At 45.6% G+C, this 25,194-nt stretch overlaps 1 protein-coding gene across 1 annotated transcript; it reads right to left on the bottom strand.

Moving 5' to 3' along the window:
* Nucleotides 1-20,375: 20,375 nt before the first annotated feature.
* lyrm1 (LYR motif containing 1) lies at nt 20,376-24,608 on the bottom strand. Its single transcript, XM_030098362.1, has 5 exons — nt 24,553-24,608; nt 23,622-23,805; nt 23,489-23,549; nt 20,941-20,972; nt 20,376-20,843 (listed from the first exon to the last, which is right to left on the bottom strand). Exons 2-5 carry the CDS (start codon nt 23,778-23,780, stop codon nt 20,730-20,732), a joined length of 366 nt encoding a protein of 121 aa, XP_029954222.1. The 5' UTR covers nt 23,781-23,805; nt 24,553-24,608; the 3' UTR covers nt 20,376-20,729.
* Nucleotides 24,609-25,194: the final 586 nt, after the last annotated feature.

Here is a 25,194-nt window from a genome sequence, read left to right as displayed (position 1 = left end):
CCTGGTAAAAAAGAAGACCGTGTAGAAAAAATGAACATCTATGCTGATGTGTGTATAGGGGGAAAAAAAGTGTCTAAACTAGGGGTGTGAAACGTAAGGCCCGTGGGCTAAAACTGGCCAGCAATACTTCACCGAGCTACCAAACAAAACTCGACCATCCACAGCAGAAGATGGAAAATGTCTCTTATTTCTGGCACAGTGAGGACCCTGTGTGACCTTATGACAGAGCGAAACCGTGAGGAACTTCAAGTTTTTCCACTTGCAGCTGACGCCTCATTCATAACCCGAACGGCTCATTTTTTTTCCCCCGCTCCTCCGCCTGACGCCAGCAGCCTGCAGCAGTGTGAGCGAACCCGAAGTTTAAGATCTGAGGAAAACATGAGGAGCGACAGATTGATCTAATAACGACTAGGACCAGAGCTGTCTCAGCTGATCAATGGAGCATAAAAAAATAGTTGTTTTAGGCTAAATAGAGGAAAACATGCTCGTGTTGTACCGAAAAACAGATTTTGGAGATGAAACTCTGACACATTAAAATCGCAGCCTGCAAAGAGGCGAGAGCAGAAAAGAGAGTTTGTGGTGGTGTGATCGCCATCGTTTCACTCCTGCCAGGAGTGTGTAGCGCAGTGGAAGCTGCGTTAATCAGGAAGGTCCTAAGAATAAACTTTTTCTCGATCTTTCCGGTGATAGTGATGGCGGCATTTCATTTTTTACAGCGACTCTCGCCTCAGGCCGGCTCTGCTCGGGAGCTCTGGGGGCTCATTGCTCCTCACAGCAGGAATAAATCAATACACACAGAATGATTTCTACTCCTGAATGTCACAAAATCAGCATTTTGGATAGAATATAAGAATATAGATGAGCTTTGGAGAGGAAATGATTCTTTGAAGATGCACAAATTCATGCTGAAATTTTTTTAATGAATGAAAAAAAAAAAAGCCACTGAGCCTCCTTCACCTCCTCACCTTCCATGGCAGCGAGCGGTCGGTTGGCCGCCGCTGCGTCTGCACGCCGCGAGGAGGCCTGAACAAGCTCTGAACCCGTCCCTCCTCTCCCTCCTCGCTCAGCTTGTCACTAAGCACTCCAATTACATTACTCTCCCAGACTCCTGTCTTGATGTGGCTATTTCAGGCTCCGCAGCCATTCCTGCTCATTTCAGTTTTGCGACTTGGTTTCTCGTCGGCGGGGATTAGCGAACGTGACATTACGGTAGCGGCGCCGGCCGGAATGGCTGTGAAAAGGGCCGTCTTGTCCTTGGACCCAGCTGGTTGTTACACGGCTGATTCGGCAGCGTAGGTGGAGAAGTTCCTGCGTAAAATTGAGAAACGTCGGCGATGGTGGCGATTGATGGCCTTGTCAAATAACGAACCATCCTCACTTAAGCACTCGTCGTCATTTTTAGCTTTAAGTACCAGAAGATATTTGAGGAACTCCTCACTTTCGCATGATTAAATCTCAGTTTAATTCTCTCTTTTGTCCTGCAGACTGTGTAATTCTTCATCATGTGAACGTATCAGAGGAGTCTTCGCCACAGCAGTGGGTACCTTCTCCACCGCCCTCGACAGACACACTTAATGCTTTTACATAATGGCTCCTGCAGCTGCGTTTTTTTCTCTTTTCTCCATGAGACCGGTCCTGCTCAGAGTCCAGGACAGGAGAACACGGAGGGACGTTCTGAGCTAAACTGCAAAACTGAGAGAAATTTGAAGTGAATGGCTGACTTCATGTCTTCACACAGAAAGGCCCCGGCCGGTTTGTGCGAGAGTTTAGAGCTAACTGCTGGGGTTCATATAAATTAAAACTACATTTATCTCATTTGTTTTATGTGATCTCCCGGTGAAGGAGCTTTTATCACTAAACAGAGAAGGTAAATCTTTTCCCCTCTCGTGGTGAAAACGATTAAACAGACAAGACGGGAGATCGATTCTCCTCATTACCGCAGCAAACTGCATCCTGGATGTGTGTGAGCCCAAGAAGACGTTTTCAAATTCCATCTTTAACTGTTTTGTTTAACCTAATACTTTTTCACCAATAATAACAACACAGTAAAGTCATTTCAGCATTGTCTCCAGGTCTATATGTTAGCATTAACTCGGGATGAATCAACCTGTGCGCTCAGTTTCCACAGCCTCCTCATTATCTAATGCGCTGTGCGGCGAGATGCTGGGGGTATTCGCCGTGCGCCCACGGTTCACCGTGTCCTCACCTTGACAGCGTGGAGAGAAAAGCTCCTGTCTGCCCCTCCGCCGATACCCCGGGGGTGAGAAATGAATCGGCTGGGGATCCAGTGTCCTCCCCGCCGCCCCTCGCCACACTGACCCTGACCCCGGCCTCTGCCCGGCCGACGGCCTGAACCGACGCTCGTGGTGAAAGCTCAGTCCTTCAGCTCGTCCCTGACTCTTTTAACACTCCGTTTGAAGCTTGAACATGTGGCTGTTAAATTTGTATCATTATTATTTTAGAATTAAGCTCCTTCACGGTGAGCATTCTGCGCCGCTCGCCTCTCCTTCCACTTCCGCCGTGTGACACTGTGTTTCGGCGAGTTCATTATGACAGATGTTGTCATTCATGACACAAATTAGGGCTCTCTGCTGAACTGATGGTGTCTTCAGGCACTCTTGGATCCTTCTGTGTTTCTGTCATTTATATTTAGAGGTAGACGCACACACACACGCGCACACACACACTGCAGCCGGGGCTCATTTATTTTCCGCAAGCGTCGCCACCTGTGTGGGGGACGAAGACTAAGGGAGCGTCGCCATTATGATCAAAGCCGTGTTCATCTTTAGTGCAGGGAAAATAGGTGAACCTACTCAGTCCTGATTAACGTGGTTTATATTCCATCAAGTTGGAAAATCCTTTGAATTCTTTTTTTTTTTTTCTTTTTGCACATTATCCCACTGTGAGCGGCAGAACAGGGACGTACGGAGGCGCTGGCGGTAAACACACACACGTTGACCTCTCAGGGGTCGCTGTATGTGCTCACCTCATTCGTCCACTTTATTATTTTTGTGTTGTTGTCCTACAGTGGAGCTCGTCTCCTTGCTCTCATGATGCCATGTATGTGCTCTCAGGAGAACGTGTGCAACACGCAGCTATTTGCAGCAGGTCTGACTCCCCGGGAGCCCATCCTCCATCTGCCGATTCAATCCAGCCGGGGCCCTAATTTTACCCTGAATTTACCAGAAGATGACCTTTTTTCTCAGCGGCATCGCAGACCCCGTTATCTCCGGGCGATTTCTCTTTGCTGTCTCCCTCGCACTGTCTGCCTCGCTCTGTCTCTCTCTCTCTCTCTCTCTCTCTCTCTGTCTCCCTGCACCGGCACACACTCAGCGGAGACCTATCTTTACTCTCGTGTGTTCTTTCACACACTCCGACACAGTCACTTTCACACCTACACACACACTCATCTGTAATGTCACCAGAATAGACACAAGAAACGGTGGATTTATAACAAATGGCACGGGGCTTTTGGAAGTCACAGATATCACCGGACGGCCAAAATGTCATGCAACGCGGGGGGCTGAGCAAATATTCAAAAGCAGAGATGCTGGAGAAAATAAAAAACATAAATAAACAAAGGCCTTATGGGCATGGGAAAATGAATTAACCAGTGGGGCATATGGTTGTTTTGCTCGGGCATATGGTGAGATGCCACTTGAGCATTTAGCTTGGGGCCTTTTTGGAGAAAGCAGGATGCCATTCATAAGACGGAGAACCTCTTTTACTGGGGATTTCACAAGGGTCTGATCAATGGTTTACTTTAAAGCTCACCTGGAGCCTCTTTTTATCAACTCACAGGTAGCTGCTGTAGATTAGTATAATGCTGTCTGCTTCATATCGAACACCGGCTCGCCAGCTGTGACGGTTTAAAGGTTCCATCTTCATTAATAATCAGGCTCATCGGCATCGATGCCGGAGTATTTGTTTAAACTCTGGGGCTTTTTCAGGCCGTGCCTATAGTTGCACAGCAGCTAGGCCACAGCAGTGTCGTTGCGTCAGCTTTATTCTCCGCTGAGGCTTTGCACTAATTCACCGCATCCGATCCCGCGGCAAGGCGCTCAATGGCCCCGCTGCCAGGCTCCAAAGGCCAAACATTTCTGCCATTGTTCCGCCGGGAGAGGCCGGATTTAAAGGGATGACTGGGGTACGGGATGATGTTCAGCAATTTTTTTTGGAGCTGCCACTGTTTACATGAGCGAGGTTCACGAGATTTTTTCCGTCAATTGTTTGTAAAATCAGATAGAAGTGTGTGTGTGAGGGTGTCACTGACCCAAGATAAGACTTTCGGATTGACTTTGGCTGTGCGAGCTTAAGCTTTTCGAGTTGCCGGACCTCTTTAGCAGCTCGCCGGCTCGCTCTGTGGCTCTGTGGGCGGGAGGGTGAGAAGTGAGAAACAGACTGGGGCTGTGTGAAATTATTAAAGTCACTCCTCATTTATAGTAACAGGGATCACACAGTGTTGGGAGAAGGGGCACCGGTTCAGTCGTTTCATGGCAGATCAATCGAAAAATCAGAATTGCAGGTGTTTGTTTGTCGCGAACTAAAGAGTCTTTTTGCAAACCGAAAGATGCATTCAGGACGTACTTTTATGCATTACATGTGAGACGTATATTTAAAGAACAACGTGATCCAGTATCTAAAACTATTGAGGCACCGAAGATTTCGCGCCTCGCGAGACTTTGCTGGTGGCCGAAAGTGGAAAAAACTTTCATCACAGTGGAAACTTCTTGAAAGGAGAAGCGAGCCTTATGTAACAATTAGCTGTAGTGCTTTCAGCGCTGCGGCACTGAGAAGCACCGGGCGATGCTCTCACGGCAGCGTCCAGCCGAGGAGACGGCGGGACGGGACGGGCCGCTCTCGTTACAGCCTCCTGAGTGAGTCCTCGTGTCACCATCGGGTTTAGACCCACAGCGCCGTGAATAGAGAGGTGCAAACTGACAGTCACCACTCTTCTCCGTTACGCCGGCGGGGAGAGGCTCTCATTAACCTGACAATGCTCCAGTCAGAGAGGTTCGGAACAGAGAACTCCCCCGGAGGTTCGGTCTCACCTGTAACCGGACCTGATCTCCTCTGAAAACACAGAGCTATGGCTCTGTAACGGGTTTCTGGGTTTCACTGGATCTCAGGTGCAAAAGTCCATATGAGCAACCCGACGGTGTTTTTGTTGTTTTATATTCTCTCTAGCTCTCATAGACTTGGTAAACTGCTGCAGGACATTTTCACTTTCCACGCCAAGTTATCTAGCAGGAGCTATCTTAGCAGCCAGGAAATTGAGCGTTTAATCTTTCAGCAACTGGAAACGATCCTCTAATTACTGTAATTGGCTGGGTGTGGTGGCATGGAAGAGCCCTGGCTGGCACCCCGATCGCCGGCCTCCGACTGTCCTCTGGGCGTCATCGCCTCAGCTGCTTCATCACCTGCGACCACTCTATCCCCCCGGATTGTGTTTCACCGGTCGCCTCTTCACATCGGCCCCCCCACGGAGCCTCTCCGTGCTGCCATGTGGGCACAAGACCTGCTGGAAATATCAGAACATCTCAGACCGGAGTCAGTCGTTTAGAGAGCTGAGTGTCTTCGGAGGAGACCACTCTCGGGTGTTTTCGGTGAATACGGGGCGGCTCTAAATGTAGCCGAGGCGGCAGTGTGTGGCGCTGTCAGCCCGGCTCAGCGTCAGGGCCGGCGCCGAGCGTCTCCAAGGCAGGGCACCAGCAGAGAGGTGACACTCCCGGGACAGGCAACCTTTTCCACACAGTCACCCCGGACCGCTCTCTCTGCTGGGTGGCGGGAGGCGGCGGGGGTTATTTACATCTTTCGGTAATCAGCAGTGACCCAGATCTAAACTGTAAACTGCACAATTTGGATGCTTTGAAAATGCATTCAGTTCAAGCTCTGTTAGGAAGATGATAATACGTACATCCTCATTAATATCATACTGGTGCTGGGTATCGGTGTGTAGCTAAAGGATGGTTCCGTTTCTCTCCATTTCCCGGAACCCTCCAGCGGCCGGGTGTGAAGTCTCTGCGTTCAGCCGCGGTGGACGTGAGTACGGCAGGCGGAGGGAAGTGAGAGATTCCTCGGCCGATAAAAGCTGGGAGCAGCACCACTCACCCAACACAAGATGCCTTTTTGTTGCTCTGCATGGCGGCGTCTTGAGGCCCGTGTCTTTAGACCGCTTGATGACTTTAACACCTCGCTGATGGATTTCCCTCCGCCGGAGAACGGCTTCTCCACACAGCCGTTCTGAGGGAGTGACCGCCGGTGTTCGTGTTCTGATGGGATGAAGTGATTTTCATACGGTCAAATCATCGTGTGGGGCTTTTGGATGTGTCCATTTTTTTCTCCTTTTCATCTCAATTCTTCATTTTCTGTGAATAAATTTTTCCTACATTCTAAGAATATTCAGATTTGAGATTCCATTCCTTTTCTTTTTTATATAAAATCTGATTTAAACAACAGGAAATGTGTGAAGAACCAATAGTGCTCCCTGTTAGAACATTTCAAGGTCATCCTGCAGACCAGATTAAAACCTGTTGTGTGCCTGTGTTAGCCCACAGACCTTATGTTTGACTGATTATCCCTTTGTGCATTTTATGTGTTGCAAAAAAAACTGTTTTCTCTCTTTGTTTTGAATTAGCAAAGGTTTCGTACTCGGATCTACGGTTTTCTGCTTCAATAATTCCACATTCCGCTCTCAGACGCCTGCTAATGAATCTGAGATTCAGATCTCGAGGTAATAATTCCTCCTTCTATGAGCTGCAAGCCGCGGTTCGGCTCGTCGTCCGTCTGTCTGAGGATTTCAAATGAAACCTTTCGCTCACTCAGTGGAGCTTTTTGCTCCCATAATAATCAGAGATACTTTCTTTATGGTTCATTTGCTCGTCTGGGTCCTCGCCTGTTTCTCTCGGCCTGTTCGTCAGGCAGCGTCTAATCAACTCTTGTGTAATTGGAGCTGTGTTAAGATGATCTGCAGGAGTGCCACATCGAGTTTAATCTCTCTCTCTCACACACACACACACACACACAATGTGAACTCTGACACTCTGGCAACAGCAGTTCTCTCTTCACCACCAAGAACGGCATGTCTTTACATTATTTCACTTTTTCTCTCCGTAATACTTCAGAGAATTCATGATCATCAAAGGAGAAGCTTCAACTTGTATATCCTGTATATTACACTCTCATTCACATATGAAATACAACCTGTAGAATTTGCGCGGCTTATTTGTAAAGACTGAGCTGATGAGTAATGTCTTTCTGATCGCTCGCCCTGTTGCTATCATCGCCTACATCTGAGCGATGGAAGCTGAAAACCCAACAAAACGAGGTTGAGCAGCTTGTCACCGTCATCTGCTGCTGGATGAATGAAGTCTTTGAGGAGCTTTTGGATTCGTTTAGCGGCGATTGCGATCACCAGGCTGCTCGTCTGCCGGGCACAACACCAATTTCACTCGAGTGGGTCAGACAGATGTAATTTCTTCCCACTTTCTCTCCCTTTTTTTTTTTTTTTTTGAATTCCAGAATGGAGTGTCGGTTTGTGTTTGTCCTGGTGCTCTCCCGGAGGAATCATAAAGTGCTCTGTGCTTTCTCAGACCTCAGCACTGCTGAGCTGAGCATGCGGCCGTCCGGCAAAGTAACTAAAGCGCTGTCAAAGAAGCCAGAGTCCCCAAGTACAACGGGACTTCTGAGTATTTTTGCAGGGTCACTTTAGCGTCCCGTCTCTCTTGTCTTTGAGCCGTCACCATTTAAAGGTTATTACTTTAACGAACTGAGCCGAGTCCAGCTCTATACAGGCGGAGCAATGTAAAGGAGGGAAACACGCTGGGATAGGATTTTCATTCTGTTCTTATTCATCTTTTTTAATTACAAATAGCTAATATTCAATGCCATCTGTTATTTTGATGCAGGTTGTCTTTTTCTGGATGTTGGTTTATTACCGCCAATGGCTTGAAGCAGCCTGAAGCGGAAGATAACGCTGCATACTGTTGCTAGCACTAAATATATTCTCCTGTCTGTCACTTATAAAAATGGCATTTCGGTATGAACTAGACGTCTGAATTAGAAAAAAAAAACCTGCTGCCGACCAGAGTCCTCACTGGTTTTTAACCAAAGCTCCATCAATGCTGGGTACGGATCGGCGTTAAAGCTCACGGCGAGATTCCTTCTCCTCTGTGCTCCAGCTCTGTCCACTTCTCTCCAATCCAGCTATCTAATCTTATTACTCCATTAATTAACTGCAGCCGGTGGTATTTTTAGAATTTGGGTCAGCCTCCTGTCCCTGTGACCTGTGCGGACTGGCTGAATTTATGAGGCTCGACACTCGCTCCGAGTAACAATCTGGGACATTCTCACATGAAGAAATGACAGTTTTAGGTCTACCTGTTGCTCGGTGCGGCGATCCGTCAGCTTTGAAATGCGTTTGACTCCACAGGTCTGCTCAGGGAAGCACAGATCGCTTTAACCACAAGACGTTTCCATGATTACAAAGAACGACCGAAATCACAGCCGTGGTTGTGAGTGAGTAGGATCTGAAATGTTTCCATATTTGTTTTGGTACATGTGGATGTTTGACTGTGTCTTAATGACGGCAGTGACCTTCAGCGGTCCACGTCTGTGGAGACAGCTGAGAGGCAGGAGTCCTCAGAGTGATGTGAAGTGACAGGATGCCACGCCGCTGACCTGCCCACACAGACAAATTAACCAAACTTTCCTCCGCCGGTATGTTAAAAATAAAAAAGTAGATGACAGTTTGTCTTTTGTTCAACTTTTTTGAGGTGCAGAATTCTTCACAAAGTGACACTCAGATTCACATCAAGGGGCAATTTATGTTCACTTTTGTCTCATTTATGTTTTACATTCATTGTCGAGACCTGAATTGAATCCAGTCATGGCGTTAAAGCAGGATTCAGAATGGTAACGTATAGCGTAGACAGTGTAGATGAGCTGGAGATGAATCCGCTCTGCACTGTGAATTGTTCGTCTTCCTACTCACTGTGAGTGGTTTTTTTTTTTTTTTCCCTCCCCAACACGCTCTCTTTGTCTGCTCTCTCAGTGCTGTGCAGTGTTTTCGCTCTCCAAATGAATCATGTGCCACTCGGCGTACATATTGTTGGTACCTGCTGCACCGCCGCTCGCCGGGTTTGCACACACTGAACCGCCTCTCCGTGTGAAATGAATCAATCCGCAGGTGAGCGACAGCGGAGGAGAAACACTCTTCTCTCTTTAGCCTGAAAACAACTCGGTGACAGGGTGGAAAGGTTCTGTGCGTGTCACACTGAAAAAGACAAAGCTGATGAGACAAATTACCGATTGGGAGTGAATATGCTCCTGTCAGTGGGGATGACTAATGCTTCCCACACACTTGGATTCAGTCAAATGTATTGTTAGTTCTTTAAGAATGCGACGGCACACGATGCCGTCCTGTATTTCTGTCTTGTGAGGCCGATCCAACTCGCTCAAGTCTCTCGTCTGATTTTGTTCCCCGCGAAAAGCTAAAGTGACAGATCCAGGAGGAGATGCGTTCTAAAATTAGCCGGTGCCCTGTCGCTCGTAACAAGGTGTGTGTGCATGTGTGTAAGACATGTGCAGATCGCACTTGAAAAAGCTGTGATTATTAATTTTCACTTCCAGAAGTTCCCAGACACTTTGGAGGAGGAAGTGTTAGCATGGTGCGCTTGCGTGTAGACATGCATTGGTTGATTTACCTGCTGTCCAGCTGATTGTGTAATAATGTCGTCGTTTTGCGTTGCATTGGTGCCATGCTTTTGCATTTGCATTCAATTGAACTTCATTTAATTTGATCACAGATGAAGAACCTCACTGTTTGGAGAACTTGCAGTCCAGTAGAGGCGTAACCCGTGCGTTTACATGGCACTTTTTATTCCTATATCGAGAGGTGCTTCACAACGCGGACATTTTCCAAAGCTGCAGCGTCAAAGCTAATCGAGAAAGAAAGAAGAGAAAAACACTGTTTACTTCCTGGAGACGTCAGCACGTCACGGCCGCCCCGTCCAATCAGAGCGCTTCTCAGAACGCGGCGTGAGAGAGGATTTAATCCTTCGTTTTTCCCATGTAAACACTAAGCTTATGAATATAATTCTGAATGACTTAATTCAGAATAAACCAATTCCGGATTAAAAACACCCTGGAACCACACTCAATGAAGCGTTTATTGCTTCTCACTTCTGGTAGACAGACAGATCTATTATGTTGTCGCTGGTAAAAAAACAAAAAAAAAAAAAAAACAAGGAGTGCATTAAACATGCTCCATCAGATCACCTATCACATTACATCAAACAGTTCCCACCCACGTTTTGTTTTCCGCCAGCTTCAATGAGGACGGTTGCGTTTCCCGTCGCTCAGGGCGAAGCCGTGGCCATGGCCGCCCCGCCGCCCCGCAGCTCGCTTGTCTGGCCGCTTCACCTTTTTTCCATTTTTGCCTGATGAGGCCGGCGCTGGCTGAGCCTTTCAGTGACGCCGTCTCCTCACTTTCACTGCTCTGGCCCTCCGCCCGGCCTCCTCCTCTTCCTCCTCCCGCCCGCCCCGCCGGCCCGAGCCCTGCCCGGCCCCCAGAGGAGCCGGGACGGCGCTCCGTCCAGCGGAGATGTAAACTAAGCTAGCACAACATCAACACACCCTCCTCCATTATTCATCTGCCCCCTTTAATGAGTTTTCCATCCACCTTCATGCATCCTCCACAATTAAAAGAAAGAAGCGACGCGTTGGATCAGATTCAGCGGGTTTCGTCAGAGTGTTGCACACCTGACCTCCGCTCGAGTGTGAAGAGCATCAACAACTGAAGGACATTCCTAATAGTCTGCTCAAATCTGGAAGGAATAAAGAGATTCAGTCCTCCTTTTGCTGATGATGGCCCATCGATCACACAGATAATATGTGTGTTTACATACCGTGATCATGAAAAGGAGGCCAGCTAAATATTTGATGTCTTCTTCAAGTTACTCAGGAACAGTCGCCCTGTGACCGAACAGACGTCGGCACAAGCCGTCGTCGTTAAACACCTCTGGAGCAGCAGCTGACGTTCGTCAGCACAAGACTGCGGCGCTGTTCGGTGTATCGATCCCCTTTACGACCTTGACCTCACCTTGACTCCTTCCACTTACCCTCGACGGGAATCGCCGCACTGCTTGGGGTCAGCCCACGCACACCTCGGCGAACCGAGACAACGTGAAACACATAGCGCAAACAAAAGCCCAAAGAAAGACAGCGAGCGAGTGGGACGGCGGGAGACGAGACGAACGTCTGCGGCGGCATGAAAGGCCAATTAGGAGCTGAGTCATGAAGGAGCAGCTCATCCTTTTACCACCTATACTCCAGACATAACAGTCTTTCTTAGATGGATTCCATTGTTTGCTGGTTTTCATTGATGAGTGTTTTGCAGTGTTTACATTGTTTGCCTGAGAATGAACCATGAAAACATGACCACGGAACAGACGCTCTCACGTGATTTCACTCTAAAGCATTATTTTTACATTCACAACAGAAGTAGGAAAGTTTTCAGGAGACTTAAAGTGAAGAAAATGAAGGCTGCTGCTGGCGTTTCTCTGTTATTCTGAGACCACCTAGTGGAACTAAACCTTTTCATTGCTCATTAGTGCTCTTATTTGATCTTATTGGCTTTGTTGGCCGAGTTAATTCTTTCTCTTTGTGAGGAAGGTGAATGTGACTTCTTCATTTTACGTTCTCACCATTAACATAAGGTTGGAAATATGCCCTTATGCTGTTCTCTTCACTGTCTTTAATGTTATCTAGATGTATAAACAAAAGGAAAAGCAAAAAAAAACCAAAACACAACACTTTCTTTGTTTGTCATCGAGTGTTGCTCATCTGCACCTCAGATTGAAACTGTTGTGTTTGCTAAACAACAGTCTTAACGTTCACCTCTGCTTGTCAGAAGTGTTTTACTGTGCCTGCAGGTGCAGTTTTCAGACCGTAGTTTGCATTGAATCAGTGCAGAGTATAGTATTCTTAGCAAAAAAACTACTGAGTATGTGGTAGCGCGCCGTGTTTTGATGTTGTGAAGTGAAAACAAGCTTGATATTTATTTAATGGCGGTTCAAGTGTTGTCAGGACGGCTGACAATGTGATCTCCCTCAAACTATTAGGGCAGGTTGACCAGGTAAGACGAGGAGATGGATTTCCCCATTTACAAGCATCTAATTACCTGATCGCGGCTCCTTAAGTACAACATTACATATCGGACGCCTGCATTACTCTTCACCCGATCCGTTTTTCCCTGCTCCCGCTGTTTCTTGCACCATATTTCCCCCAGGGTCTCTCTGAAACCCCTAAATAATGCACGGCGAGTGAAGGGCTTTCAGGGGCTTCATGATGGATCACTCTCCTCTTTCTGGAGCTGTTGTATTCTTCTCTTACTCAGGCATATTTATCATTTCCATAATGGCACTGCTCTCAGGTGGACCTCTAAATATCTATATTTACACCAGACAATCTTTAAAAAGAAGCTTTTTTTCCACATGATCTACTTCTGAGCGTGTGACTTCACGGCTAAAATAGGTCAAAAAACTGCTTTGAGAGCTGAAGTTTGCCTGTAAAACTAATTTCATTTACCTACATATGTAGAGAGTCAACCTCTTTAACTCACATTTTCATAAACAACTTCTGAAAATTTGCCTCAAATAAATGATAGTGGCGCTTTGGTCCCTTTGTAAAGGACAAATGTAGAAGGAGACTCTTTCGGTAGATATTCATCAGATGTTAAAAAGTCAGAAAGAAAACTTGGCGACCAACTATTTTAGGAAAGCTGTAAAGCTGGCTTTCGAACCCTGTGCTGGGAATGTTTATTGATTGTTTTACGTAACTTTTTCACCCTGGGAAAGAAGAGTTACCCCGCCGAGAATAAACTTCAGTTCTCACTAGCATGAATAATAACTTCATGTCAAGATGAGGTTTGTATAAGTGAGATAAAATGAAATGTTAAGGACTCCCGTGGGGAATTTCGCTCATCGGAGCGGGAGGAAATAACTTACATAGAAACACAAATATTAAAAATTCAATGCCCAGTTTAAGAAGTATAACGACTAAATGACCACCGGACCACATGGGAAAGTGACTCTCAAAATAGTGAATAATGCAGTCGTAATCGTTATTTATTTTCAACAAATGTTGCATCAATTTGGACTTTTTGACTTTTCAGTGAGACGACAGCAGAGAGCAGAAAAATATACAAACACGACTGGGTTTTTTTTCCAGTATCCATCCATCTTTTCACATACGCATACAGAATGCCTTCATTAGCTCTTCATGCACATGTTGTGATTATTTGCTTTCCCGTGAAGTCGATTATTGTTGTGACTGACATCACAAGGCAAAATCAAGTGACGCATGTGTGTGAAAAAAAATATATTTACACCGCAGCACACTTTTATTTTTAGAAACAATGAGACCAGAAAAGTGCTGCTGACACAATCATGTGGCTGTTAATGCGTTTGTGTAGCATATATATATATGTATATATATATATGTGTGTGTGTGTATATATATACATATACATATATATATATATACATATATATATATATATATATATATATATATATATATATGTGTGTGTGTGTGTGTGTGTGTGTATATATGTATATATATATATATATATATATATATATATATATGTATATGTATATATATATAAGCTGTGGTTATTCCCACTTCCTCACTTCCATCAACATATTAAAATGAACATGTTAAATATCAGAAATGTATGTCTTCTGCCGTGTTGATATTATAGCATGTGATCTTGCACACTAAATCCTCTTGACAGCTGTCAGGGATACCGTTAATTTTGCCGGAGTGCGTCGGTGAAGCGAAGGAAAGCCATAAGCCACCTGTGGCGCTCCACAAATCAAAGTGTAATATTGCAAATTCTCATTCATCGCTGAGCTTTTTCATTCTGATCATGATGCCTCCTCTTCGTCACGTTCACCGAATGTATAAGATCACAATGTCAGAGTGTTAATGTGGACGTGTGTGTGTTTTCCTGTCTGGATAAACAGACAGGACTGTGATGACTTTATTCAGAGGAGCCACATATGTGCCATCATCTGCTCGGATACGTGCACGTGCCAGCCAGGCTCGTGCACCTGAATGCATGGTGAGTTCTCCCTGCATGCCGCTGCTGCCTCCCTCCAGAGGTCACTTATGATATGGACAGTGATGAAGGGACGGAGGAGGCTCCAGTCCAGCCTCACTGAACTCTCTGAACTGCAGGAGGCTTCAGCAGCGAGCACAGTGTGACCCCTGCTGGACGAACAGCACTCCTCTACGCTGCCTCTCATGTTTCCAATGTTTTAGGAAGTTTCAGCGCCGAGCAGCACACGACACACCTGAGCGGTGGATGAGTGGCCCACCGGGATCATCACAGGGCGGATATGCTGTTCCACTTTCCCCATTTTTACTCGTTCTGCTGCAAAGTGGAGCAGTGCCCGACATTAAGCGTGCTTCAGTGAGCCCCGATTGAACATGCCAGCTGGGGAGAGTTTCTCCAGTACATGTGGAAAGGAGCAGCTCAGTGAAGAGAAGGCCTGAGCTGATCAAAACACCACATTTTTTAATTCTGAACATAGTTTGGTCCTCGTTTACTACTTCAAATAACTTGAAAAATGATCCATTTAGCTGTAGAGGAAATTCGATTATTTCTACTAAACTCAAAATAATTTGGGACACGGTCTGATAAGTAAATGAAAACAGGATGTTATGATTTATAAAACACATAAAGATGCATTTGATCCCACTGGAACAGAGATAACTGATTTAATTTCCTCATAATGACATTGTGGCTCCTTGTAGAACGAAAGGAAACTAATGTATCACATTTTATACAATTAATTCTATGTTTAGTACCAGTCTCATTCATTTCTATTAGTGAATCCATCACACTGAATGGAGTTAGTGTTTAAAGTGAAGCTACATCCCAGGTTATTAAAACATATAATGAATAGAAGGAATATTGAGGCAGAAGAGCCCGGCACCCCTGGGGAACCACGACTCGGCCATGCCTGCACATGTCTGATGTTAACTGGACTACAGTAAGAGAGGAAAGGGGAACAAGGGAAAAAAAAAATCAGAAAATCAGAAAAGATTTATTGGCCAGGTTTGTCAGCAAACTAGGAATTTGACTCCGGTTAGCCGCGCTCTCAGCAGGGTACAGAAGGAGATAAATAAATATGACACAGACATATAACAAAAGGAGAAATACACAAGAAAGATAAAAAACACAAAAGTCAAGTTAAATCAAGATAAATTAAAGTTAAATACAGAGAAAGATAAATACACCAAGGAGAGAGGCATAATATTAACCATAAATAATAAACAAGTATTCACAATAAAAACAGATATAAAAAACTAGAAACTCGAGAATATATTATACTTACATGGCTAAATGGTGCAAGTGGCAGGTTATGGAGGAGGTGTAGTGCAATTGTTTCCTGAGACTCCGAGTCATTTAGAGTTCATCAGGGTCACGGCCTGGGGTAAGAAACTATTCCTGTGTCTGGTGGTTCTGACCTGCAGAGAACTGTAACGCCTGCCAGACGGCAGGAGTTTGAAGAGGGTTTGAGCAGGGTGTGAGGGTCGGCAGAGATGTCGCCAGCCCTCTTCCTGACCCTGCAGTGATACAGGTCCTGGATGGAGGGCAGGCTGGTTCTCTCTGCTGATCTAATTATTCTTTGTAGCCTGTCCTGTCCTGTTCGGTGGCCGAACCAAACCAGACAGTGAAGGAGGTGCAGCGGACAGACTGGATGATGGCCGTGTAAAAAATGATCAGCAGCTCCTGGGGCAGGTTACACTTCCTGAGCTGTCGCAGGAAGTATAGCCTGTGCTGAGCCTTTTTCCTCACAGCGTCTATGTGGGGAGTCCACTTCAAGTCCCGGGAGATTGTAGAACCCAGGAACCTGAAGGTGTCCACCGTAGCCACTGTGTTGCTGAGGATGGCGAGGGGGGCAAGTGTTGTGGGGGTTCTCCTGAAATCCACTGTCATCTCCACGGTCTTGAGCGGGTTCAGTTCCGGTTGCTTCTCGCTGCACCATCGGACCAACTGTTCCACCTCCTGTCTGTGTGCGCACTCGTCGCCATCACGGATCACACCTATGATGCTGGTGTCGTCTGCATACTTCAGGAGTTTCACAGTGGGGTCCCCTGAGGTGCAGTCGTTGTTGTAGAGGGGGAAGAGCAGTGGGGAGAGGACACAGCCCTGGGGGGTGCCGGTACTGATGGACCGGGTTCTGGATGTGATGTTCCCCAGCCTCACCTGCTGCCTCCTGTCAGTCAGGAAGCTGGTGATCCACTGGCAGGCGGGGGTGGGCACAGAGTATATCTGGGTGAGTATATCCGGGATGACGGTGTTGAATGCAGAGCTGAAGTCCACAAACAGAACCCTCGCATACGTCCGTGGAGAGTCGAGGTGTTGAAGAATGCAGTGCAGACCCAGATTCACACATCATCCACCGACCTGTTTGATCGGTAGGCAAACTGCAGGGGGTCCAGCAGGGGTTCTGTGACGTCCTTCAGGTGACTCAAGACCAGTCTCTCAAAGGATTTCAAGACCACATACGTCAAGGCAACGGGCCTGTAGTAATTTAATCCAGTGATGGAGGACTTCTTGGGGGCCGGGATGATGGTGGAGTGCTTGAAGCATGAGGGCACTTCGCACAGCTCCGAGGATCACTAGTGCAGGGATGGGGACTGCTGGGGGTGAGGTGGGGGTTACAGGGAGGTCTACTGTCTGACTGGTAGGTGTGAAAGGCTCATCAAACCTGTAGTAGAAGTTGTTGAGCTCATTTTCAAGTCTAAAGCCGGATTTACAGTTCTCTGTCACTGCGACGCGGTTCCTACGCCGGCAACCCTACTCCGTCACTGAGCATATCTTGCTTCTGCGTCAAGGGCCTCCTCTGCAATTTCACCGCCAAGCTGCTAGGCGACTTTGGCTGTGTCTTTGTTTCGCAATCGGCAGTCACAACAACAATGCAGCAACAATTCCGTAGCTCCGGCTTACCTAGACATAGATATCTAGACATGCGTGCACTTCTTACCGACATATATATGTATATATGACATATCTCGCGACACTGGCATGAGCGGACCATAATGAAATATGTGAAACTAATGAGTTTTTGGACGATTAAAGCCGGCGTTATTACTTAGGAGCGGTGTTATTACCCATGACCCGTCTGCTAGCCGTATACGGATGTCCGCCGCTCGATTTTGGATCTAAATTTCTCCCGAAGCACTGTTCGGATCAGAAAAGCATTCGGGGTGAGTATATTGTTCTACTTCATTCTATAAACAACATGAAAGGGGACCAATCACAGCCCTCGACGTTCACGTCGACACGACGCGTGGTTAGGATTTTTGGGAGGTGCGCGTAAAGCCCTAGCGTAGGGTCTGCGTAGCGGGCTGCGTAGACGGCATAGGTCCTGCGTCACTGTGACGCAGAAGCCTTAAGGCTTCCTGCAGGCTGGGGGATGGTCTCCTGTAGCCTGTGATGTTCTGCAGGCCATTCCAGACTGAAGCTGGATGGTTGGCTGAGAGTTTGTTGATCAGCCGCTGTCCGTAGCTCCTCTTATACCCATTTCCCACTGCAACTAGCGGGTCGACCCGTGTTTTTGACCCGCAAATGATCCACTTAAGACTCCTTTCCCATTGCCTGCAGACCCGGGTCTAGCCGCCTGCTGGTGAGCCACGTCGCTGCGTTTTCCCGCGCTCACAGTGTCCCATGTTGGTGACATCAGCACGACGGAGCACAATGAAAGTAAACAATGCAGCAGAACACAGTCCCCGTTACCTGTAGACGAATCTCCTCTTCCCCACAGATCAAGAGGAGCTCTCTGGTCTCGCTATCTTGCCAATGCTGGGTCATCTGGACGAAGGATATCTATCGCTGTGTCCAGAAACAACAACTAGCGCGCTATCGTAGCAACGCTGCGTCGACGTCATCACGTAAGTTCCCGGATGTGTCCCTCTCGCTGGTGCAAGACGGTAAAAAACCCGGGTCGATTGCAGGGTTGAAAGACGCGGGTCTAAATGCTGATTAAACCCTTTCCCACTGCCATGAGGAGCCGATTATTAGCGGGTTTAAAAGGGTTTTTTTGGCCAGTGTGAAAGGGGCTTTAGCTACCTTGATCTCTTATGTCGGCTTGTTTCTGGCCTGCTTGTACAGGTCCTTGTCCCCACTTCTGTAGGCCTCCTCTTTGGTTTGACGCAGCCTTCTGAGGTTGGAGATGAACCAGGGTTTGCTGTTGCAGAATGAGCGAGTGGTCTTATTCTACACACGTCTTCACAAAAGCTGATGTACGATGTCACAGTGTCTGTCAGTTCGTGGAGATCAGTTGTTGCATCTTCAAAAACTGTCCAATCCGTGCAGTCAAAGCAGGCCTGTAGCTCCAGCTCTGACTCCTCAGTCCACCTCTTCACAGTCCTTACCACAGGCTTAGAAGTTTTAACTTTCTGCTTGTAGGTTGGGATGAGATGAAGCAGACAGTGATCAGAGAGTCCTAAAGCTGCCCGGGGGGAATGGCGCGATAGGCGTCTTTCAGGACAGTGTAGCAGTGGTCCAGTGTGTTTGTGTCTCTGGTGGGACACGTTATATGCTGTCTGTATTTTGGAAGCTCCTGGGTGAGCTTTGCCCTGTTAAAGTCCCCCAGGATAATGAGTAGGGAGTCTGGATGTTTTTTCTCAGCCTCAGTTATCTGTTCGGCCAGCTGTTGTTGAGCCTCTGTGACACACACCTGAGATATAAATTCCGACCAGAATAAATGAAGAGAACTCCTGTGGAGAATAAAGCGGCTTGCAGTTTATGAAAAGTGACTCCAGAAGGGGACTGCACGATTTAGACAGCACCATGACATCGTTACACCAACCTTCATTCACGTAGAAGCAGATTCCGCCTCCCTTCGTTTTCCCCGAGAGCTCCGCACTGCTAGCCTGGTAAACCAGCCCCGCCCACTCCTCATCCACGTTTGGATTTTGGAGTTGGGCTCAGTCTGTTTAGGAACCCATAGAAGGGGATTCGACTCGGTCGTGAAACGGCCGAGCCAATCAGCGCTGCCGCTTTTTGTTTTCAAATTTTTTTGGCGAATTCAACCGGCTAAACACAAAGTGACGCCATCACTGTGTGTAGTGGAGATGACGGAGATAAACTTTAACCATCGTCTGAAAGCTGCAATAAGTAAAGTTATATGCCAAAATACCAAGTATTACAACAATCAAGCAATAGCAAGAGTCTGCGCTTGGTGAGTTACTAACAGGAAAAGACGTTTTCGCGTCTTTCCGTGTAGAGAAGCTAGAGCTAAAGCTAACCCTAACGCTTTTTGATGACGTATTGTTTTGAAGCGTTGATTGGCTGAAGTAAGCTGTCAGTCAAAGGAGTAAGCGACACCCCCTGCACAAAGTTTCTATGGGCTCCTATTCAGACTAAGCCCAACTACAAATCGAAACATGGATAAGGAGTGGGCGGGACTGGTTTACGAGGCTACCGCATTGTGGTCCGTTCGGAGAAGCTGGAATCCCGGCAGCCGTAGCGCGCCGTCCGGGACGTGCTCACCGAGCCAGGTTTCAGTGAAGCACAGGGCGACAGATCTGCTAAAGTCGGAGTTCCTGGGTTGAAGTAGCAGCAGCTCGTCCAGCTTGTTCGCCAGAGAGCAGACGTTCACCAGGTGTATAGATGGGAGCAGGGTCCGAAGTCCCCGCCTTCTCAGCTTTACAAAGCGCGCCCGCCCGCTTTCCCCGTCTGCGTCTCCGGTAAAGTCCATAGAGAGCTCCAGCCGCTCCGACCAGGATCTCCGCAAAACTCTCCGAGTCGGTGAAAACCAGAGAAAAAGTCCTGTGAGAGGACCTACCAATGTTCATGAGTTCATCTCTGGTGAAAGTGACCAGAGATGGCTCGCATAAAACGGTACAAAAACAGAAAAGGAGACAAAGTGCTGAGGAGCACAGTACCAAGGCAGCCATCTGCAGCGCCACCTTGGGGGGTTGACATTGAAACGTGGCCTGTTTCTCATAAAGGAACGGTGAAGTCAAGCCCTCCACGGAGCAGCTACGCGCCTCGTCTGTTTCACGTTCACCAGCCGTTTGAACCATGTTTACCACATTTGCAGTTCTGGGGCGAACTGCCATCTGCTGATAATATCAGCAAAATCCTGCACAACACGTCTTCTGCATGTGTGCTGTTGCACTTTCCTGTGTTCACTGAGCTGTTCAGCGCGAGCAGGTGCTTCGTGTTGTTACTGTGGGTGCTACGCTGACTTCTGCAACAGAAGAGCACAGTGCCTCTGGTGCACATTTGCATCTGAAATCTAATGTTTCCTACAACAACATTTAAGGACAGAAGGGTGACCAAACACCAGTCCAACAATAGCAACATTTATTTTCTGTTAGTAGAATTTTACATTAAATCATATAATGAACAATAAAAAGTCATTTTTAGGCATTTCAATAAATAAAATATACATCTTGATGTTATATTACAAGTTACTCTGGACAGGAAGCTTCTTAAGCCGACAAGAATCTTCACCAACAGGAAGTTTACAGTTAAAAAACAAGAACAAAACAATGAAGTTTGTTTTTTTCTTGAATGATGGGTGTTCTTCCATCACTGAATCCTCACAGCAACCCATCCTGTAACATCAGCTCTGTTGCGGCACTCTAGTTTCCTGTCCTTGGTAAGCGGAGCTCCTGGCCACGGCGGTGGATACGGAGCGTCAGGTCTCATCATGTGACTGCAGATAGACCGGCTTGGCCTGCTTCCTCAGACGCTGCTGCGTTCGCAGCTTCCTGCCCTTCTGGGTCGCCAGGCCCAGCGGCGGCAGATAGGTCTTCAGGTGCGAGCAGAGAACACAAACACGCTTTTAGAGGGAAACTCTAAATTACAGCTATACAAGCTGTATTATGTGTTTTTTGTCAAATACTCACAGCTCTTGGATAAGGGTTCCTGTAATGCAGACCTTTAAAAAGATGAAAAGACTGCATTAGGCCATAAAACATTCCTTTTGGGGGGAAGATTTAATTGTGAAATAACTGAAACCCCTAATATTTAATAGTGCTGTCATACGATCAAAAAAATTAATCTAATTAATTACAGGATTTGTAATTAATTAATCTAATTAATCACATTTTAATCTCATATCTGCTTTAGATCCCCAAGTGAAGAATTCAAATTCAGGGACGTTACAGAATTGTAGTGCAGGACTCATCAAATAAATACACCAAGAAGAGAAGATTTGAAATCCACATTTTTGTTGATGATGAATGAAAGCTAATTCAGGACGTCTTGTCCAAAATAAAGCCTAAGCCCAATCAGGCAGCTTAAATAACACTTTCAGTGTGTTTCAGTAAAGAAATTCAGAAGAAGAAAAAGTTTAAGTACATCCCAGCAAACCAATTCGACCTGGTGCACTATTCAAAAATGCAGTACAAATATAGATAAAAAAATTCTGAAATAGAATAAGGCTGAGACTCAAATAGCCACTGAAGCAAACTAAATTCAAAATGAATACTAAAACTAACTTAATACAGCAATTCAGAATGAATGCTACAAGTATAACATGCCTCTAAATAAGAGAACAGTTCCATTCACATTGAACTGTCACTCAAGTGTGCTATAATTAATCATAGATTATTTTTTTTAGTGCACTAATTTGCGGTGTAATTAATTAATCTAATTAATGCACTAAAGTGACAGCCCTAATACTCGTATTTAAACTCCTAATATTTAAATGGAACATCAATAATAAAAATGTGTGCTTAAAGGTGCATTAAGGAGTTTGCACGTTTTATGCGAAACAGCGCCCCCTGCAGGCCTTGGGCGTAATGCAGCTTAGTGAAACACTCGTGCCTGTGGCTCGCGTGCACGGAAGAGGGGAACTCCTTCCTCGCTCTTTTAGTAGTGCTCGAGTAAAATGTAAGTTTCTTCTACCTGGTGGAGTCTGTGTGGAGCTGTGGCAGTGCTAGAAGCCAGTCTGTTCTTACTTTCTGGAAGATCCTGCTCAGTTGTTGCTCACTAAGCATCTGGCGGAGTAATGGCGGACAAAACGAAACCTAACTAATCAGGCCAGCCGGAGCGTGCATTATGTCATTCCTTTCAAACTCTCCCCCAAAAAATTCTGGTGCCAGACCGGCACTGCAACTTTCAAGTGACAATTGAGCGCTGTTAGAGGTACTTGTAATGAATATGTCAGGGCACATTGTACACATCATTAAAAATGTGTAACATATTTATGGCGGAAAATAAGTATTTTTAAAGTTGAAAAACTCCTTAAAGCTAGGGTTGGGGATCTGAATGAGATACATTTTTTTTTAAATACTGGTTAAAATGATCTTTATGACCCGATTGGGAAGCAATTCATTGCGTGTTTTTAAAGTAGTTTTTAAAGTAGGTTTTAAATATCCGCTCTCTACAGCAGGAGTAAAACGGGAAAAACAGCAACCAATCGTCTTGACGGGACACCTTTTTTTAAACCAATCAAATCCCTTCGCCGTTCGACCTGCCCCCTGCGTGTACATGTCAATGGCGTGCACTGACCCTGGTTCAGTGCACGCGCAGAAGGACGGAGTGTCGTTGCAGAATGGCGGACAAGAATGTTTTGGGGGTTTACTTACCGTGGGGTGCGCCATAACTTTGCGTAGTGCAAATAAAGAAAAACAAAAGAAATGAAGCGCTGCAGACAGGTTACGCCAGGAATGCACTGGACGCGGAAACGACACGCACGCCACGAACGTCTCCGCTCCCAACGGGAGCTCCTCCAATGGGGTGGGAGCTGGGCGGAGCTAGGCGGAGCCTTGGGGAGATGCTACATTCGTGATACATGCTAGTTTTCCAAGATCGCCAACCCTAGCTTTAATGCACCTTTAATGAATGCAGTTTTATGAAAAAAATTGTTTTACTGGGTTATCAATCTCCTGAATTCATAACCAGGTCAAGTTCTTTTCAGCTTAAACCTCCTTTTTTTCTTAACCCACTTCCACATTCAGGAGAATTTCATTTTTATGACACGTATCACTCCTTGAGTCATGCTTTTGTGTCACTCCACTGATTACAGGTCAGGTCAAGCTAATAGTTCTGCTTTTCTGCACTTCTCCATTAATGTTTTGTTTTATGAAAAACATAACTTAGTTCAGGGTTTGCTGGTATTTCCTCATACTGAAACTCTCAGGACCAGAAGTGAGCTTTTTTGTTTAAAAAGGAGGTCACATGGAGGCCAAGAAATGTATTCTACTGAATTCTACACAATATTAATATATATTAAGACTAATGAGGCAGAAACATAAGCTACCTTGTTCAGAATTATTAACCAAACTGTGTGCTTTATGTACACGCTCATTCAGTTCATAAAGCGTTGGGGGAAGGGTTGAACCAGACAAAAAAAAAACAAAAAAAAAGAACTAGCATTCTGAAGAGAGGGCTTCTCTCTTCATGGGAAACAGCTCAGAACAGAGTCATGTAACACTTGCTGCATCTTACCTATTTCTATCCTTGCTTCGCATTCCTCCACACACCTCTTTATGGCCTCCTGATCTGTGAGCTGTGAAAACAAATACATCAGTCTCACAATTTGCCATAAATCTGCAGCTTGTTAACGTGCTGTGGTTCACACCTGCTGGTTCTGTCTGAAGAGGGTGCGGGCCTCCTGAACGATGTACTTTCTCTCAGTCTCTGTGTCACCTTTGTCTCCACTCTGCGCCTGCCAGGTTCGGGCGATACGAAACACACGCGTGTACAGCGACAGCACTGCTCTGCGAGTAGAGGCCGTCATCAGGGATCACAATCTGAGAAAACACCTAGAGAGTGAAGGAATTCCAGCATGAGTAAATTAAAGAAATAACAGACACAAGCTTTGTATGTCCATATTGACAATAAACTCAACTGGGTGAACAACATTGAAACCCTTTCTGGAGTTTTATTAGTCATTTTAAAGCCTGTACATAATAGTATTTAACATTTTTTAATCATTGCTATCGTGTAATATTTGATATTTATCTTTATTTTCCATTTATTCTGTGTAGAAAGATGCTTTAATGGAATTTCCTCTGGGATTAATTCAGAATGTCTGCTCTTTAAATGTTGAGTGGACACAGTTTTGGTTTCCTTTTGAAGCATATTTGTGACATGAGTCATTACTGAATCATATCTACGTCTTTAAAACAGCACAGAAAAGAAAAGTAGAGAACCAATAAAATCTGTGGAGAGCTTGTTGTCATCTCGTCATCGGTTGCTAGATGTCACTAAAACCCATTCAATATTTTATTCCCAACGTCTAATTTTATGATCAGCATGTTATCTGAGCTGAAGTCGTCAAAAATCAAGCTTAATGCGCACATGTGTCATTAATGTGTCTGATCCCTCGACATGACCAAACACACTGAGCAGCCTCTCCTCGTGACAGCATAAACACACCATCGGAGGCGAAATGACAGAGAACTAACAGACAACAATCTGAGCGTCGTTTAGAGTAATGAGTTACTCTCAAATTACCGGGGAGCATCGTTTATTTAAGGCTTTATTTAACGCGGGGAGTGTTGACCTACCGGAGAGAGTCTGAGGAACAGCTCTGTTTACTAGCTGGCGCCTGATGATGACGTAGGACTGGACTCCGGAAGTGACCAATAAAGACATTTTAAATATGTTTATTATTAAAGTAATAAATAGAGGTAAAGATATGTGTAAAATAATAGTTTGATATTCATATTAATTATGCAAATTGTTGATTACAAAAACAAAACTAAATAATTAAATACATTGCTGATTTATTGATGGAAATACAAAAGACAACAAATGCTGTTCAAGAAAAGATAGAAACTGGAGCCAATGGCTTTGATGCCAGTTCTATTAAAAAAAAAAAAAAAAAAAAAAAACAGAATATGGGCAACTTATCACAAAACATTACAATTTTACATATTAGAAATTCAAAAGATATGTCAATTGCTGTCAAACAGAAAAATACATTCAATATAAAATACCTTAATTTAAATCCAATTAATATTATTCATAACAAATCTGAATAATATGATGAACATTTACCTTTAACACGCACATAGAAAAAAAAATTGTGTGATTTTTTTAAGGAGTGTAAAAAGTGTTAAGTGTCAAGGAGGTTGTGACTATGCTTGCTGTGTGTGTGTGTGTGTGTGTGTGTGTGTGTGTGTGTGTGTGTGTGTGTGTGTGTGTGT

This window comes from Salarias fasciatus, chromosome 8 (genome assembly GCF_902148845.1).
Source record: "Salarias fasciatus chromosome 8, fSalaFa1.1, whole genome shotgun sequence".
NCBI classification, from domain to species: domain Eukaryota; kingdom Metazoa; phylum Chordata; class Actinopteri; order Blenniiformes; family Blenniidae; genus Salarias; species Salarias fasciatus.
This window is presented reverse-complemented; position numbering and strand designations above follow the sequence as displayed.

Coding starts and splice junctions, on each gene's coding strand:
- lyrm1 (XM_030098362.1), bottom strand. CDS start 23,780: ATGACGGCCTCTACTCGCAGAGCAGTGCTGTCGCTGTACACGCGTGTG. Junction 23,550..23,621: donor TCTTCAGACAGAACCAGCAG/GTGTGAACCACA, acceptor TTGTTTTCACAG/CTCACAGATCAGGAGGCCAT. Junction 20,973..23,488: donor CGAAGCAAGGATAGAAATAG/GTAAGATGCAGC, acceptor ATCTTTTTAAAG/GTCTGCATTACAGGAACCCT.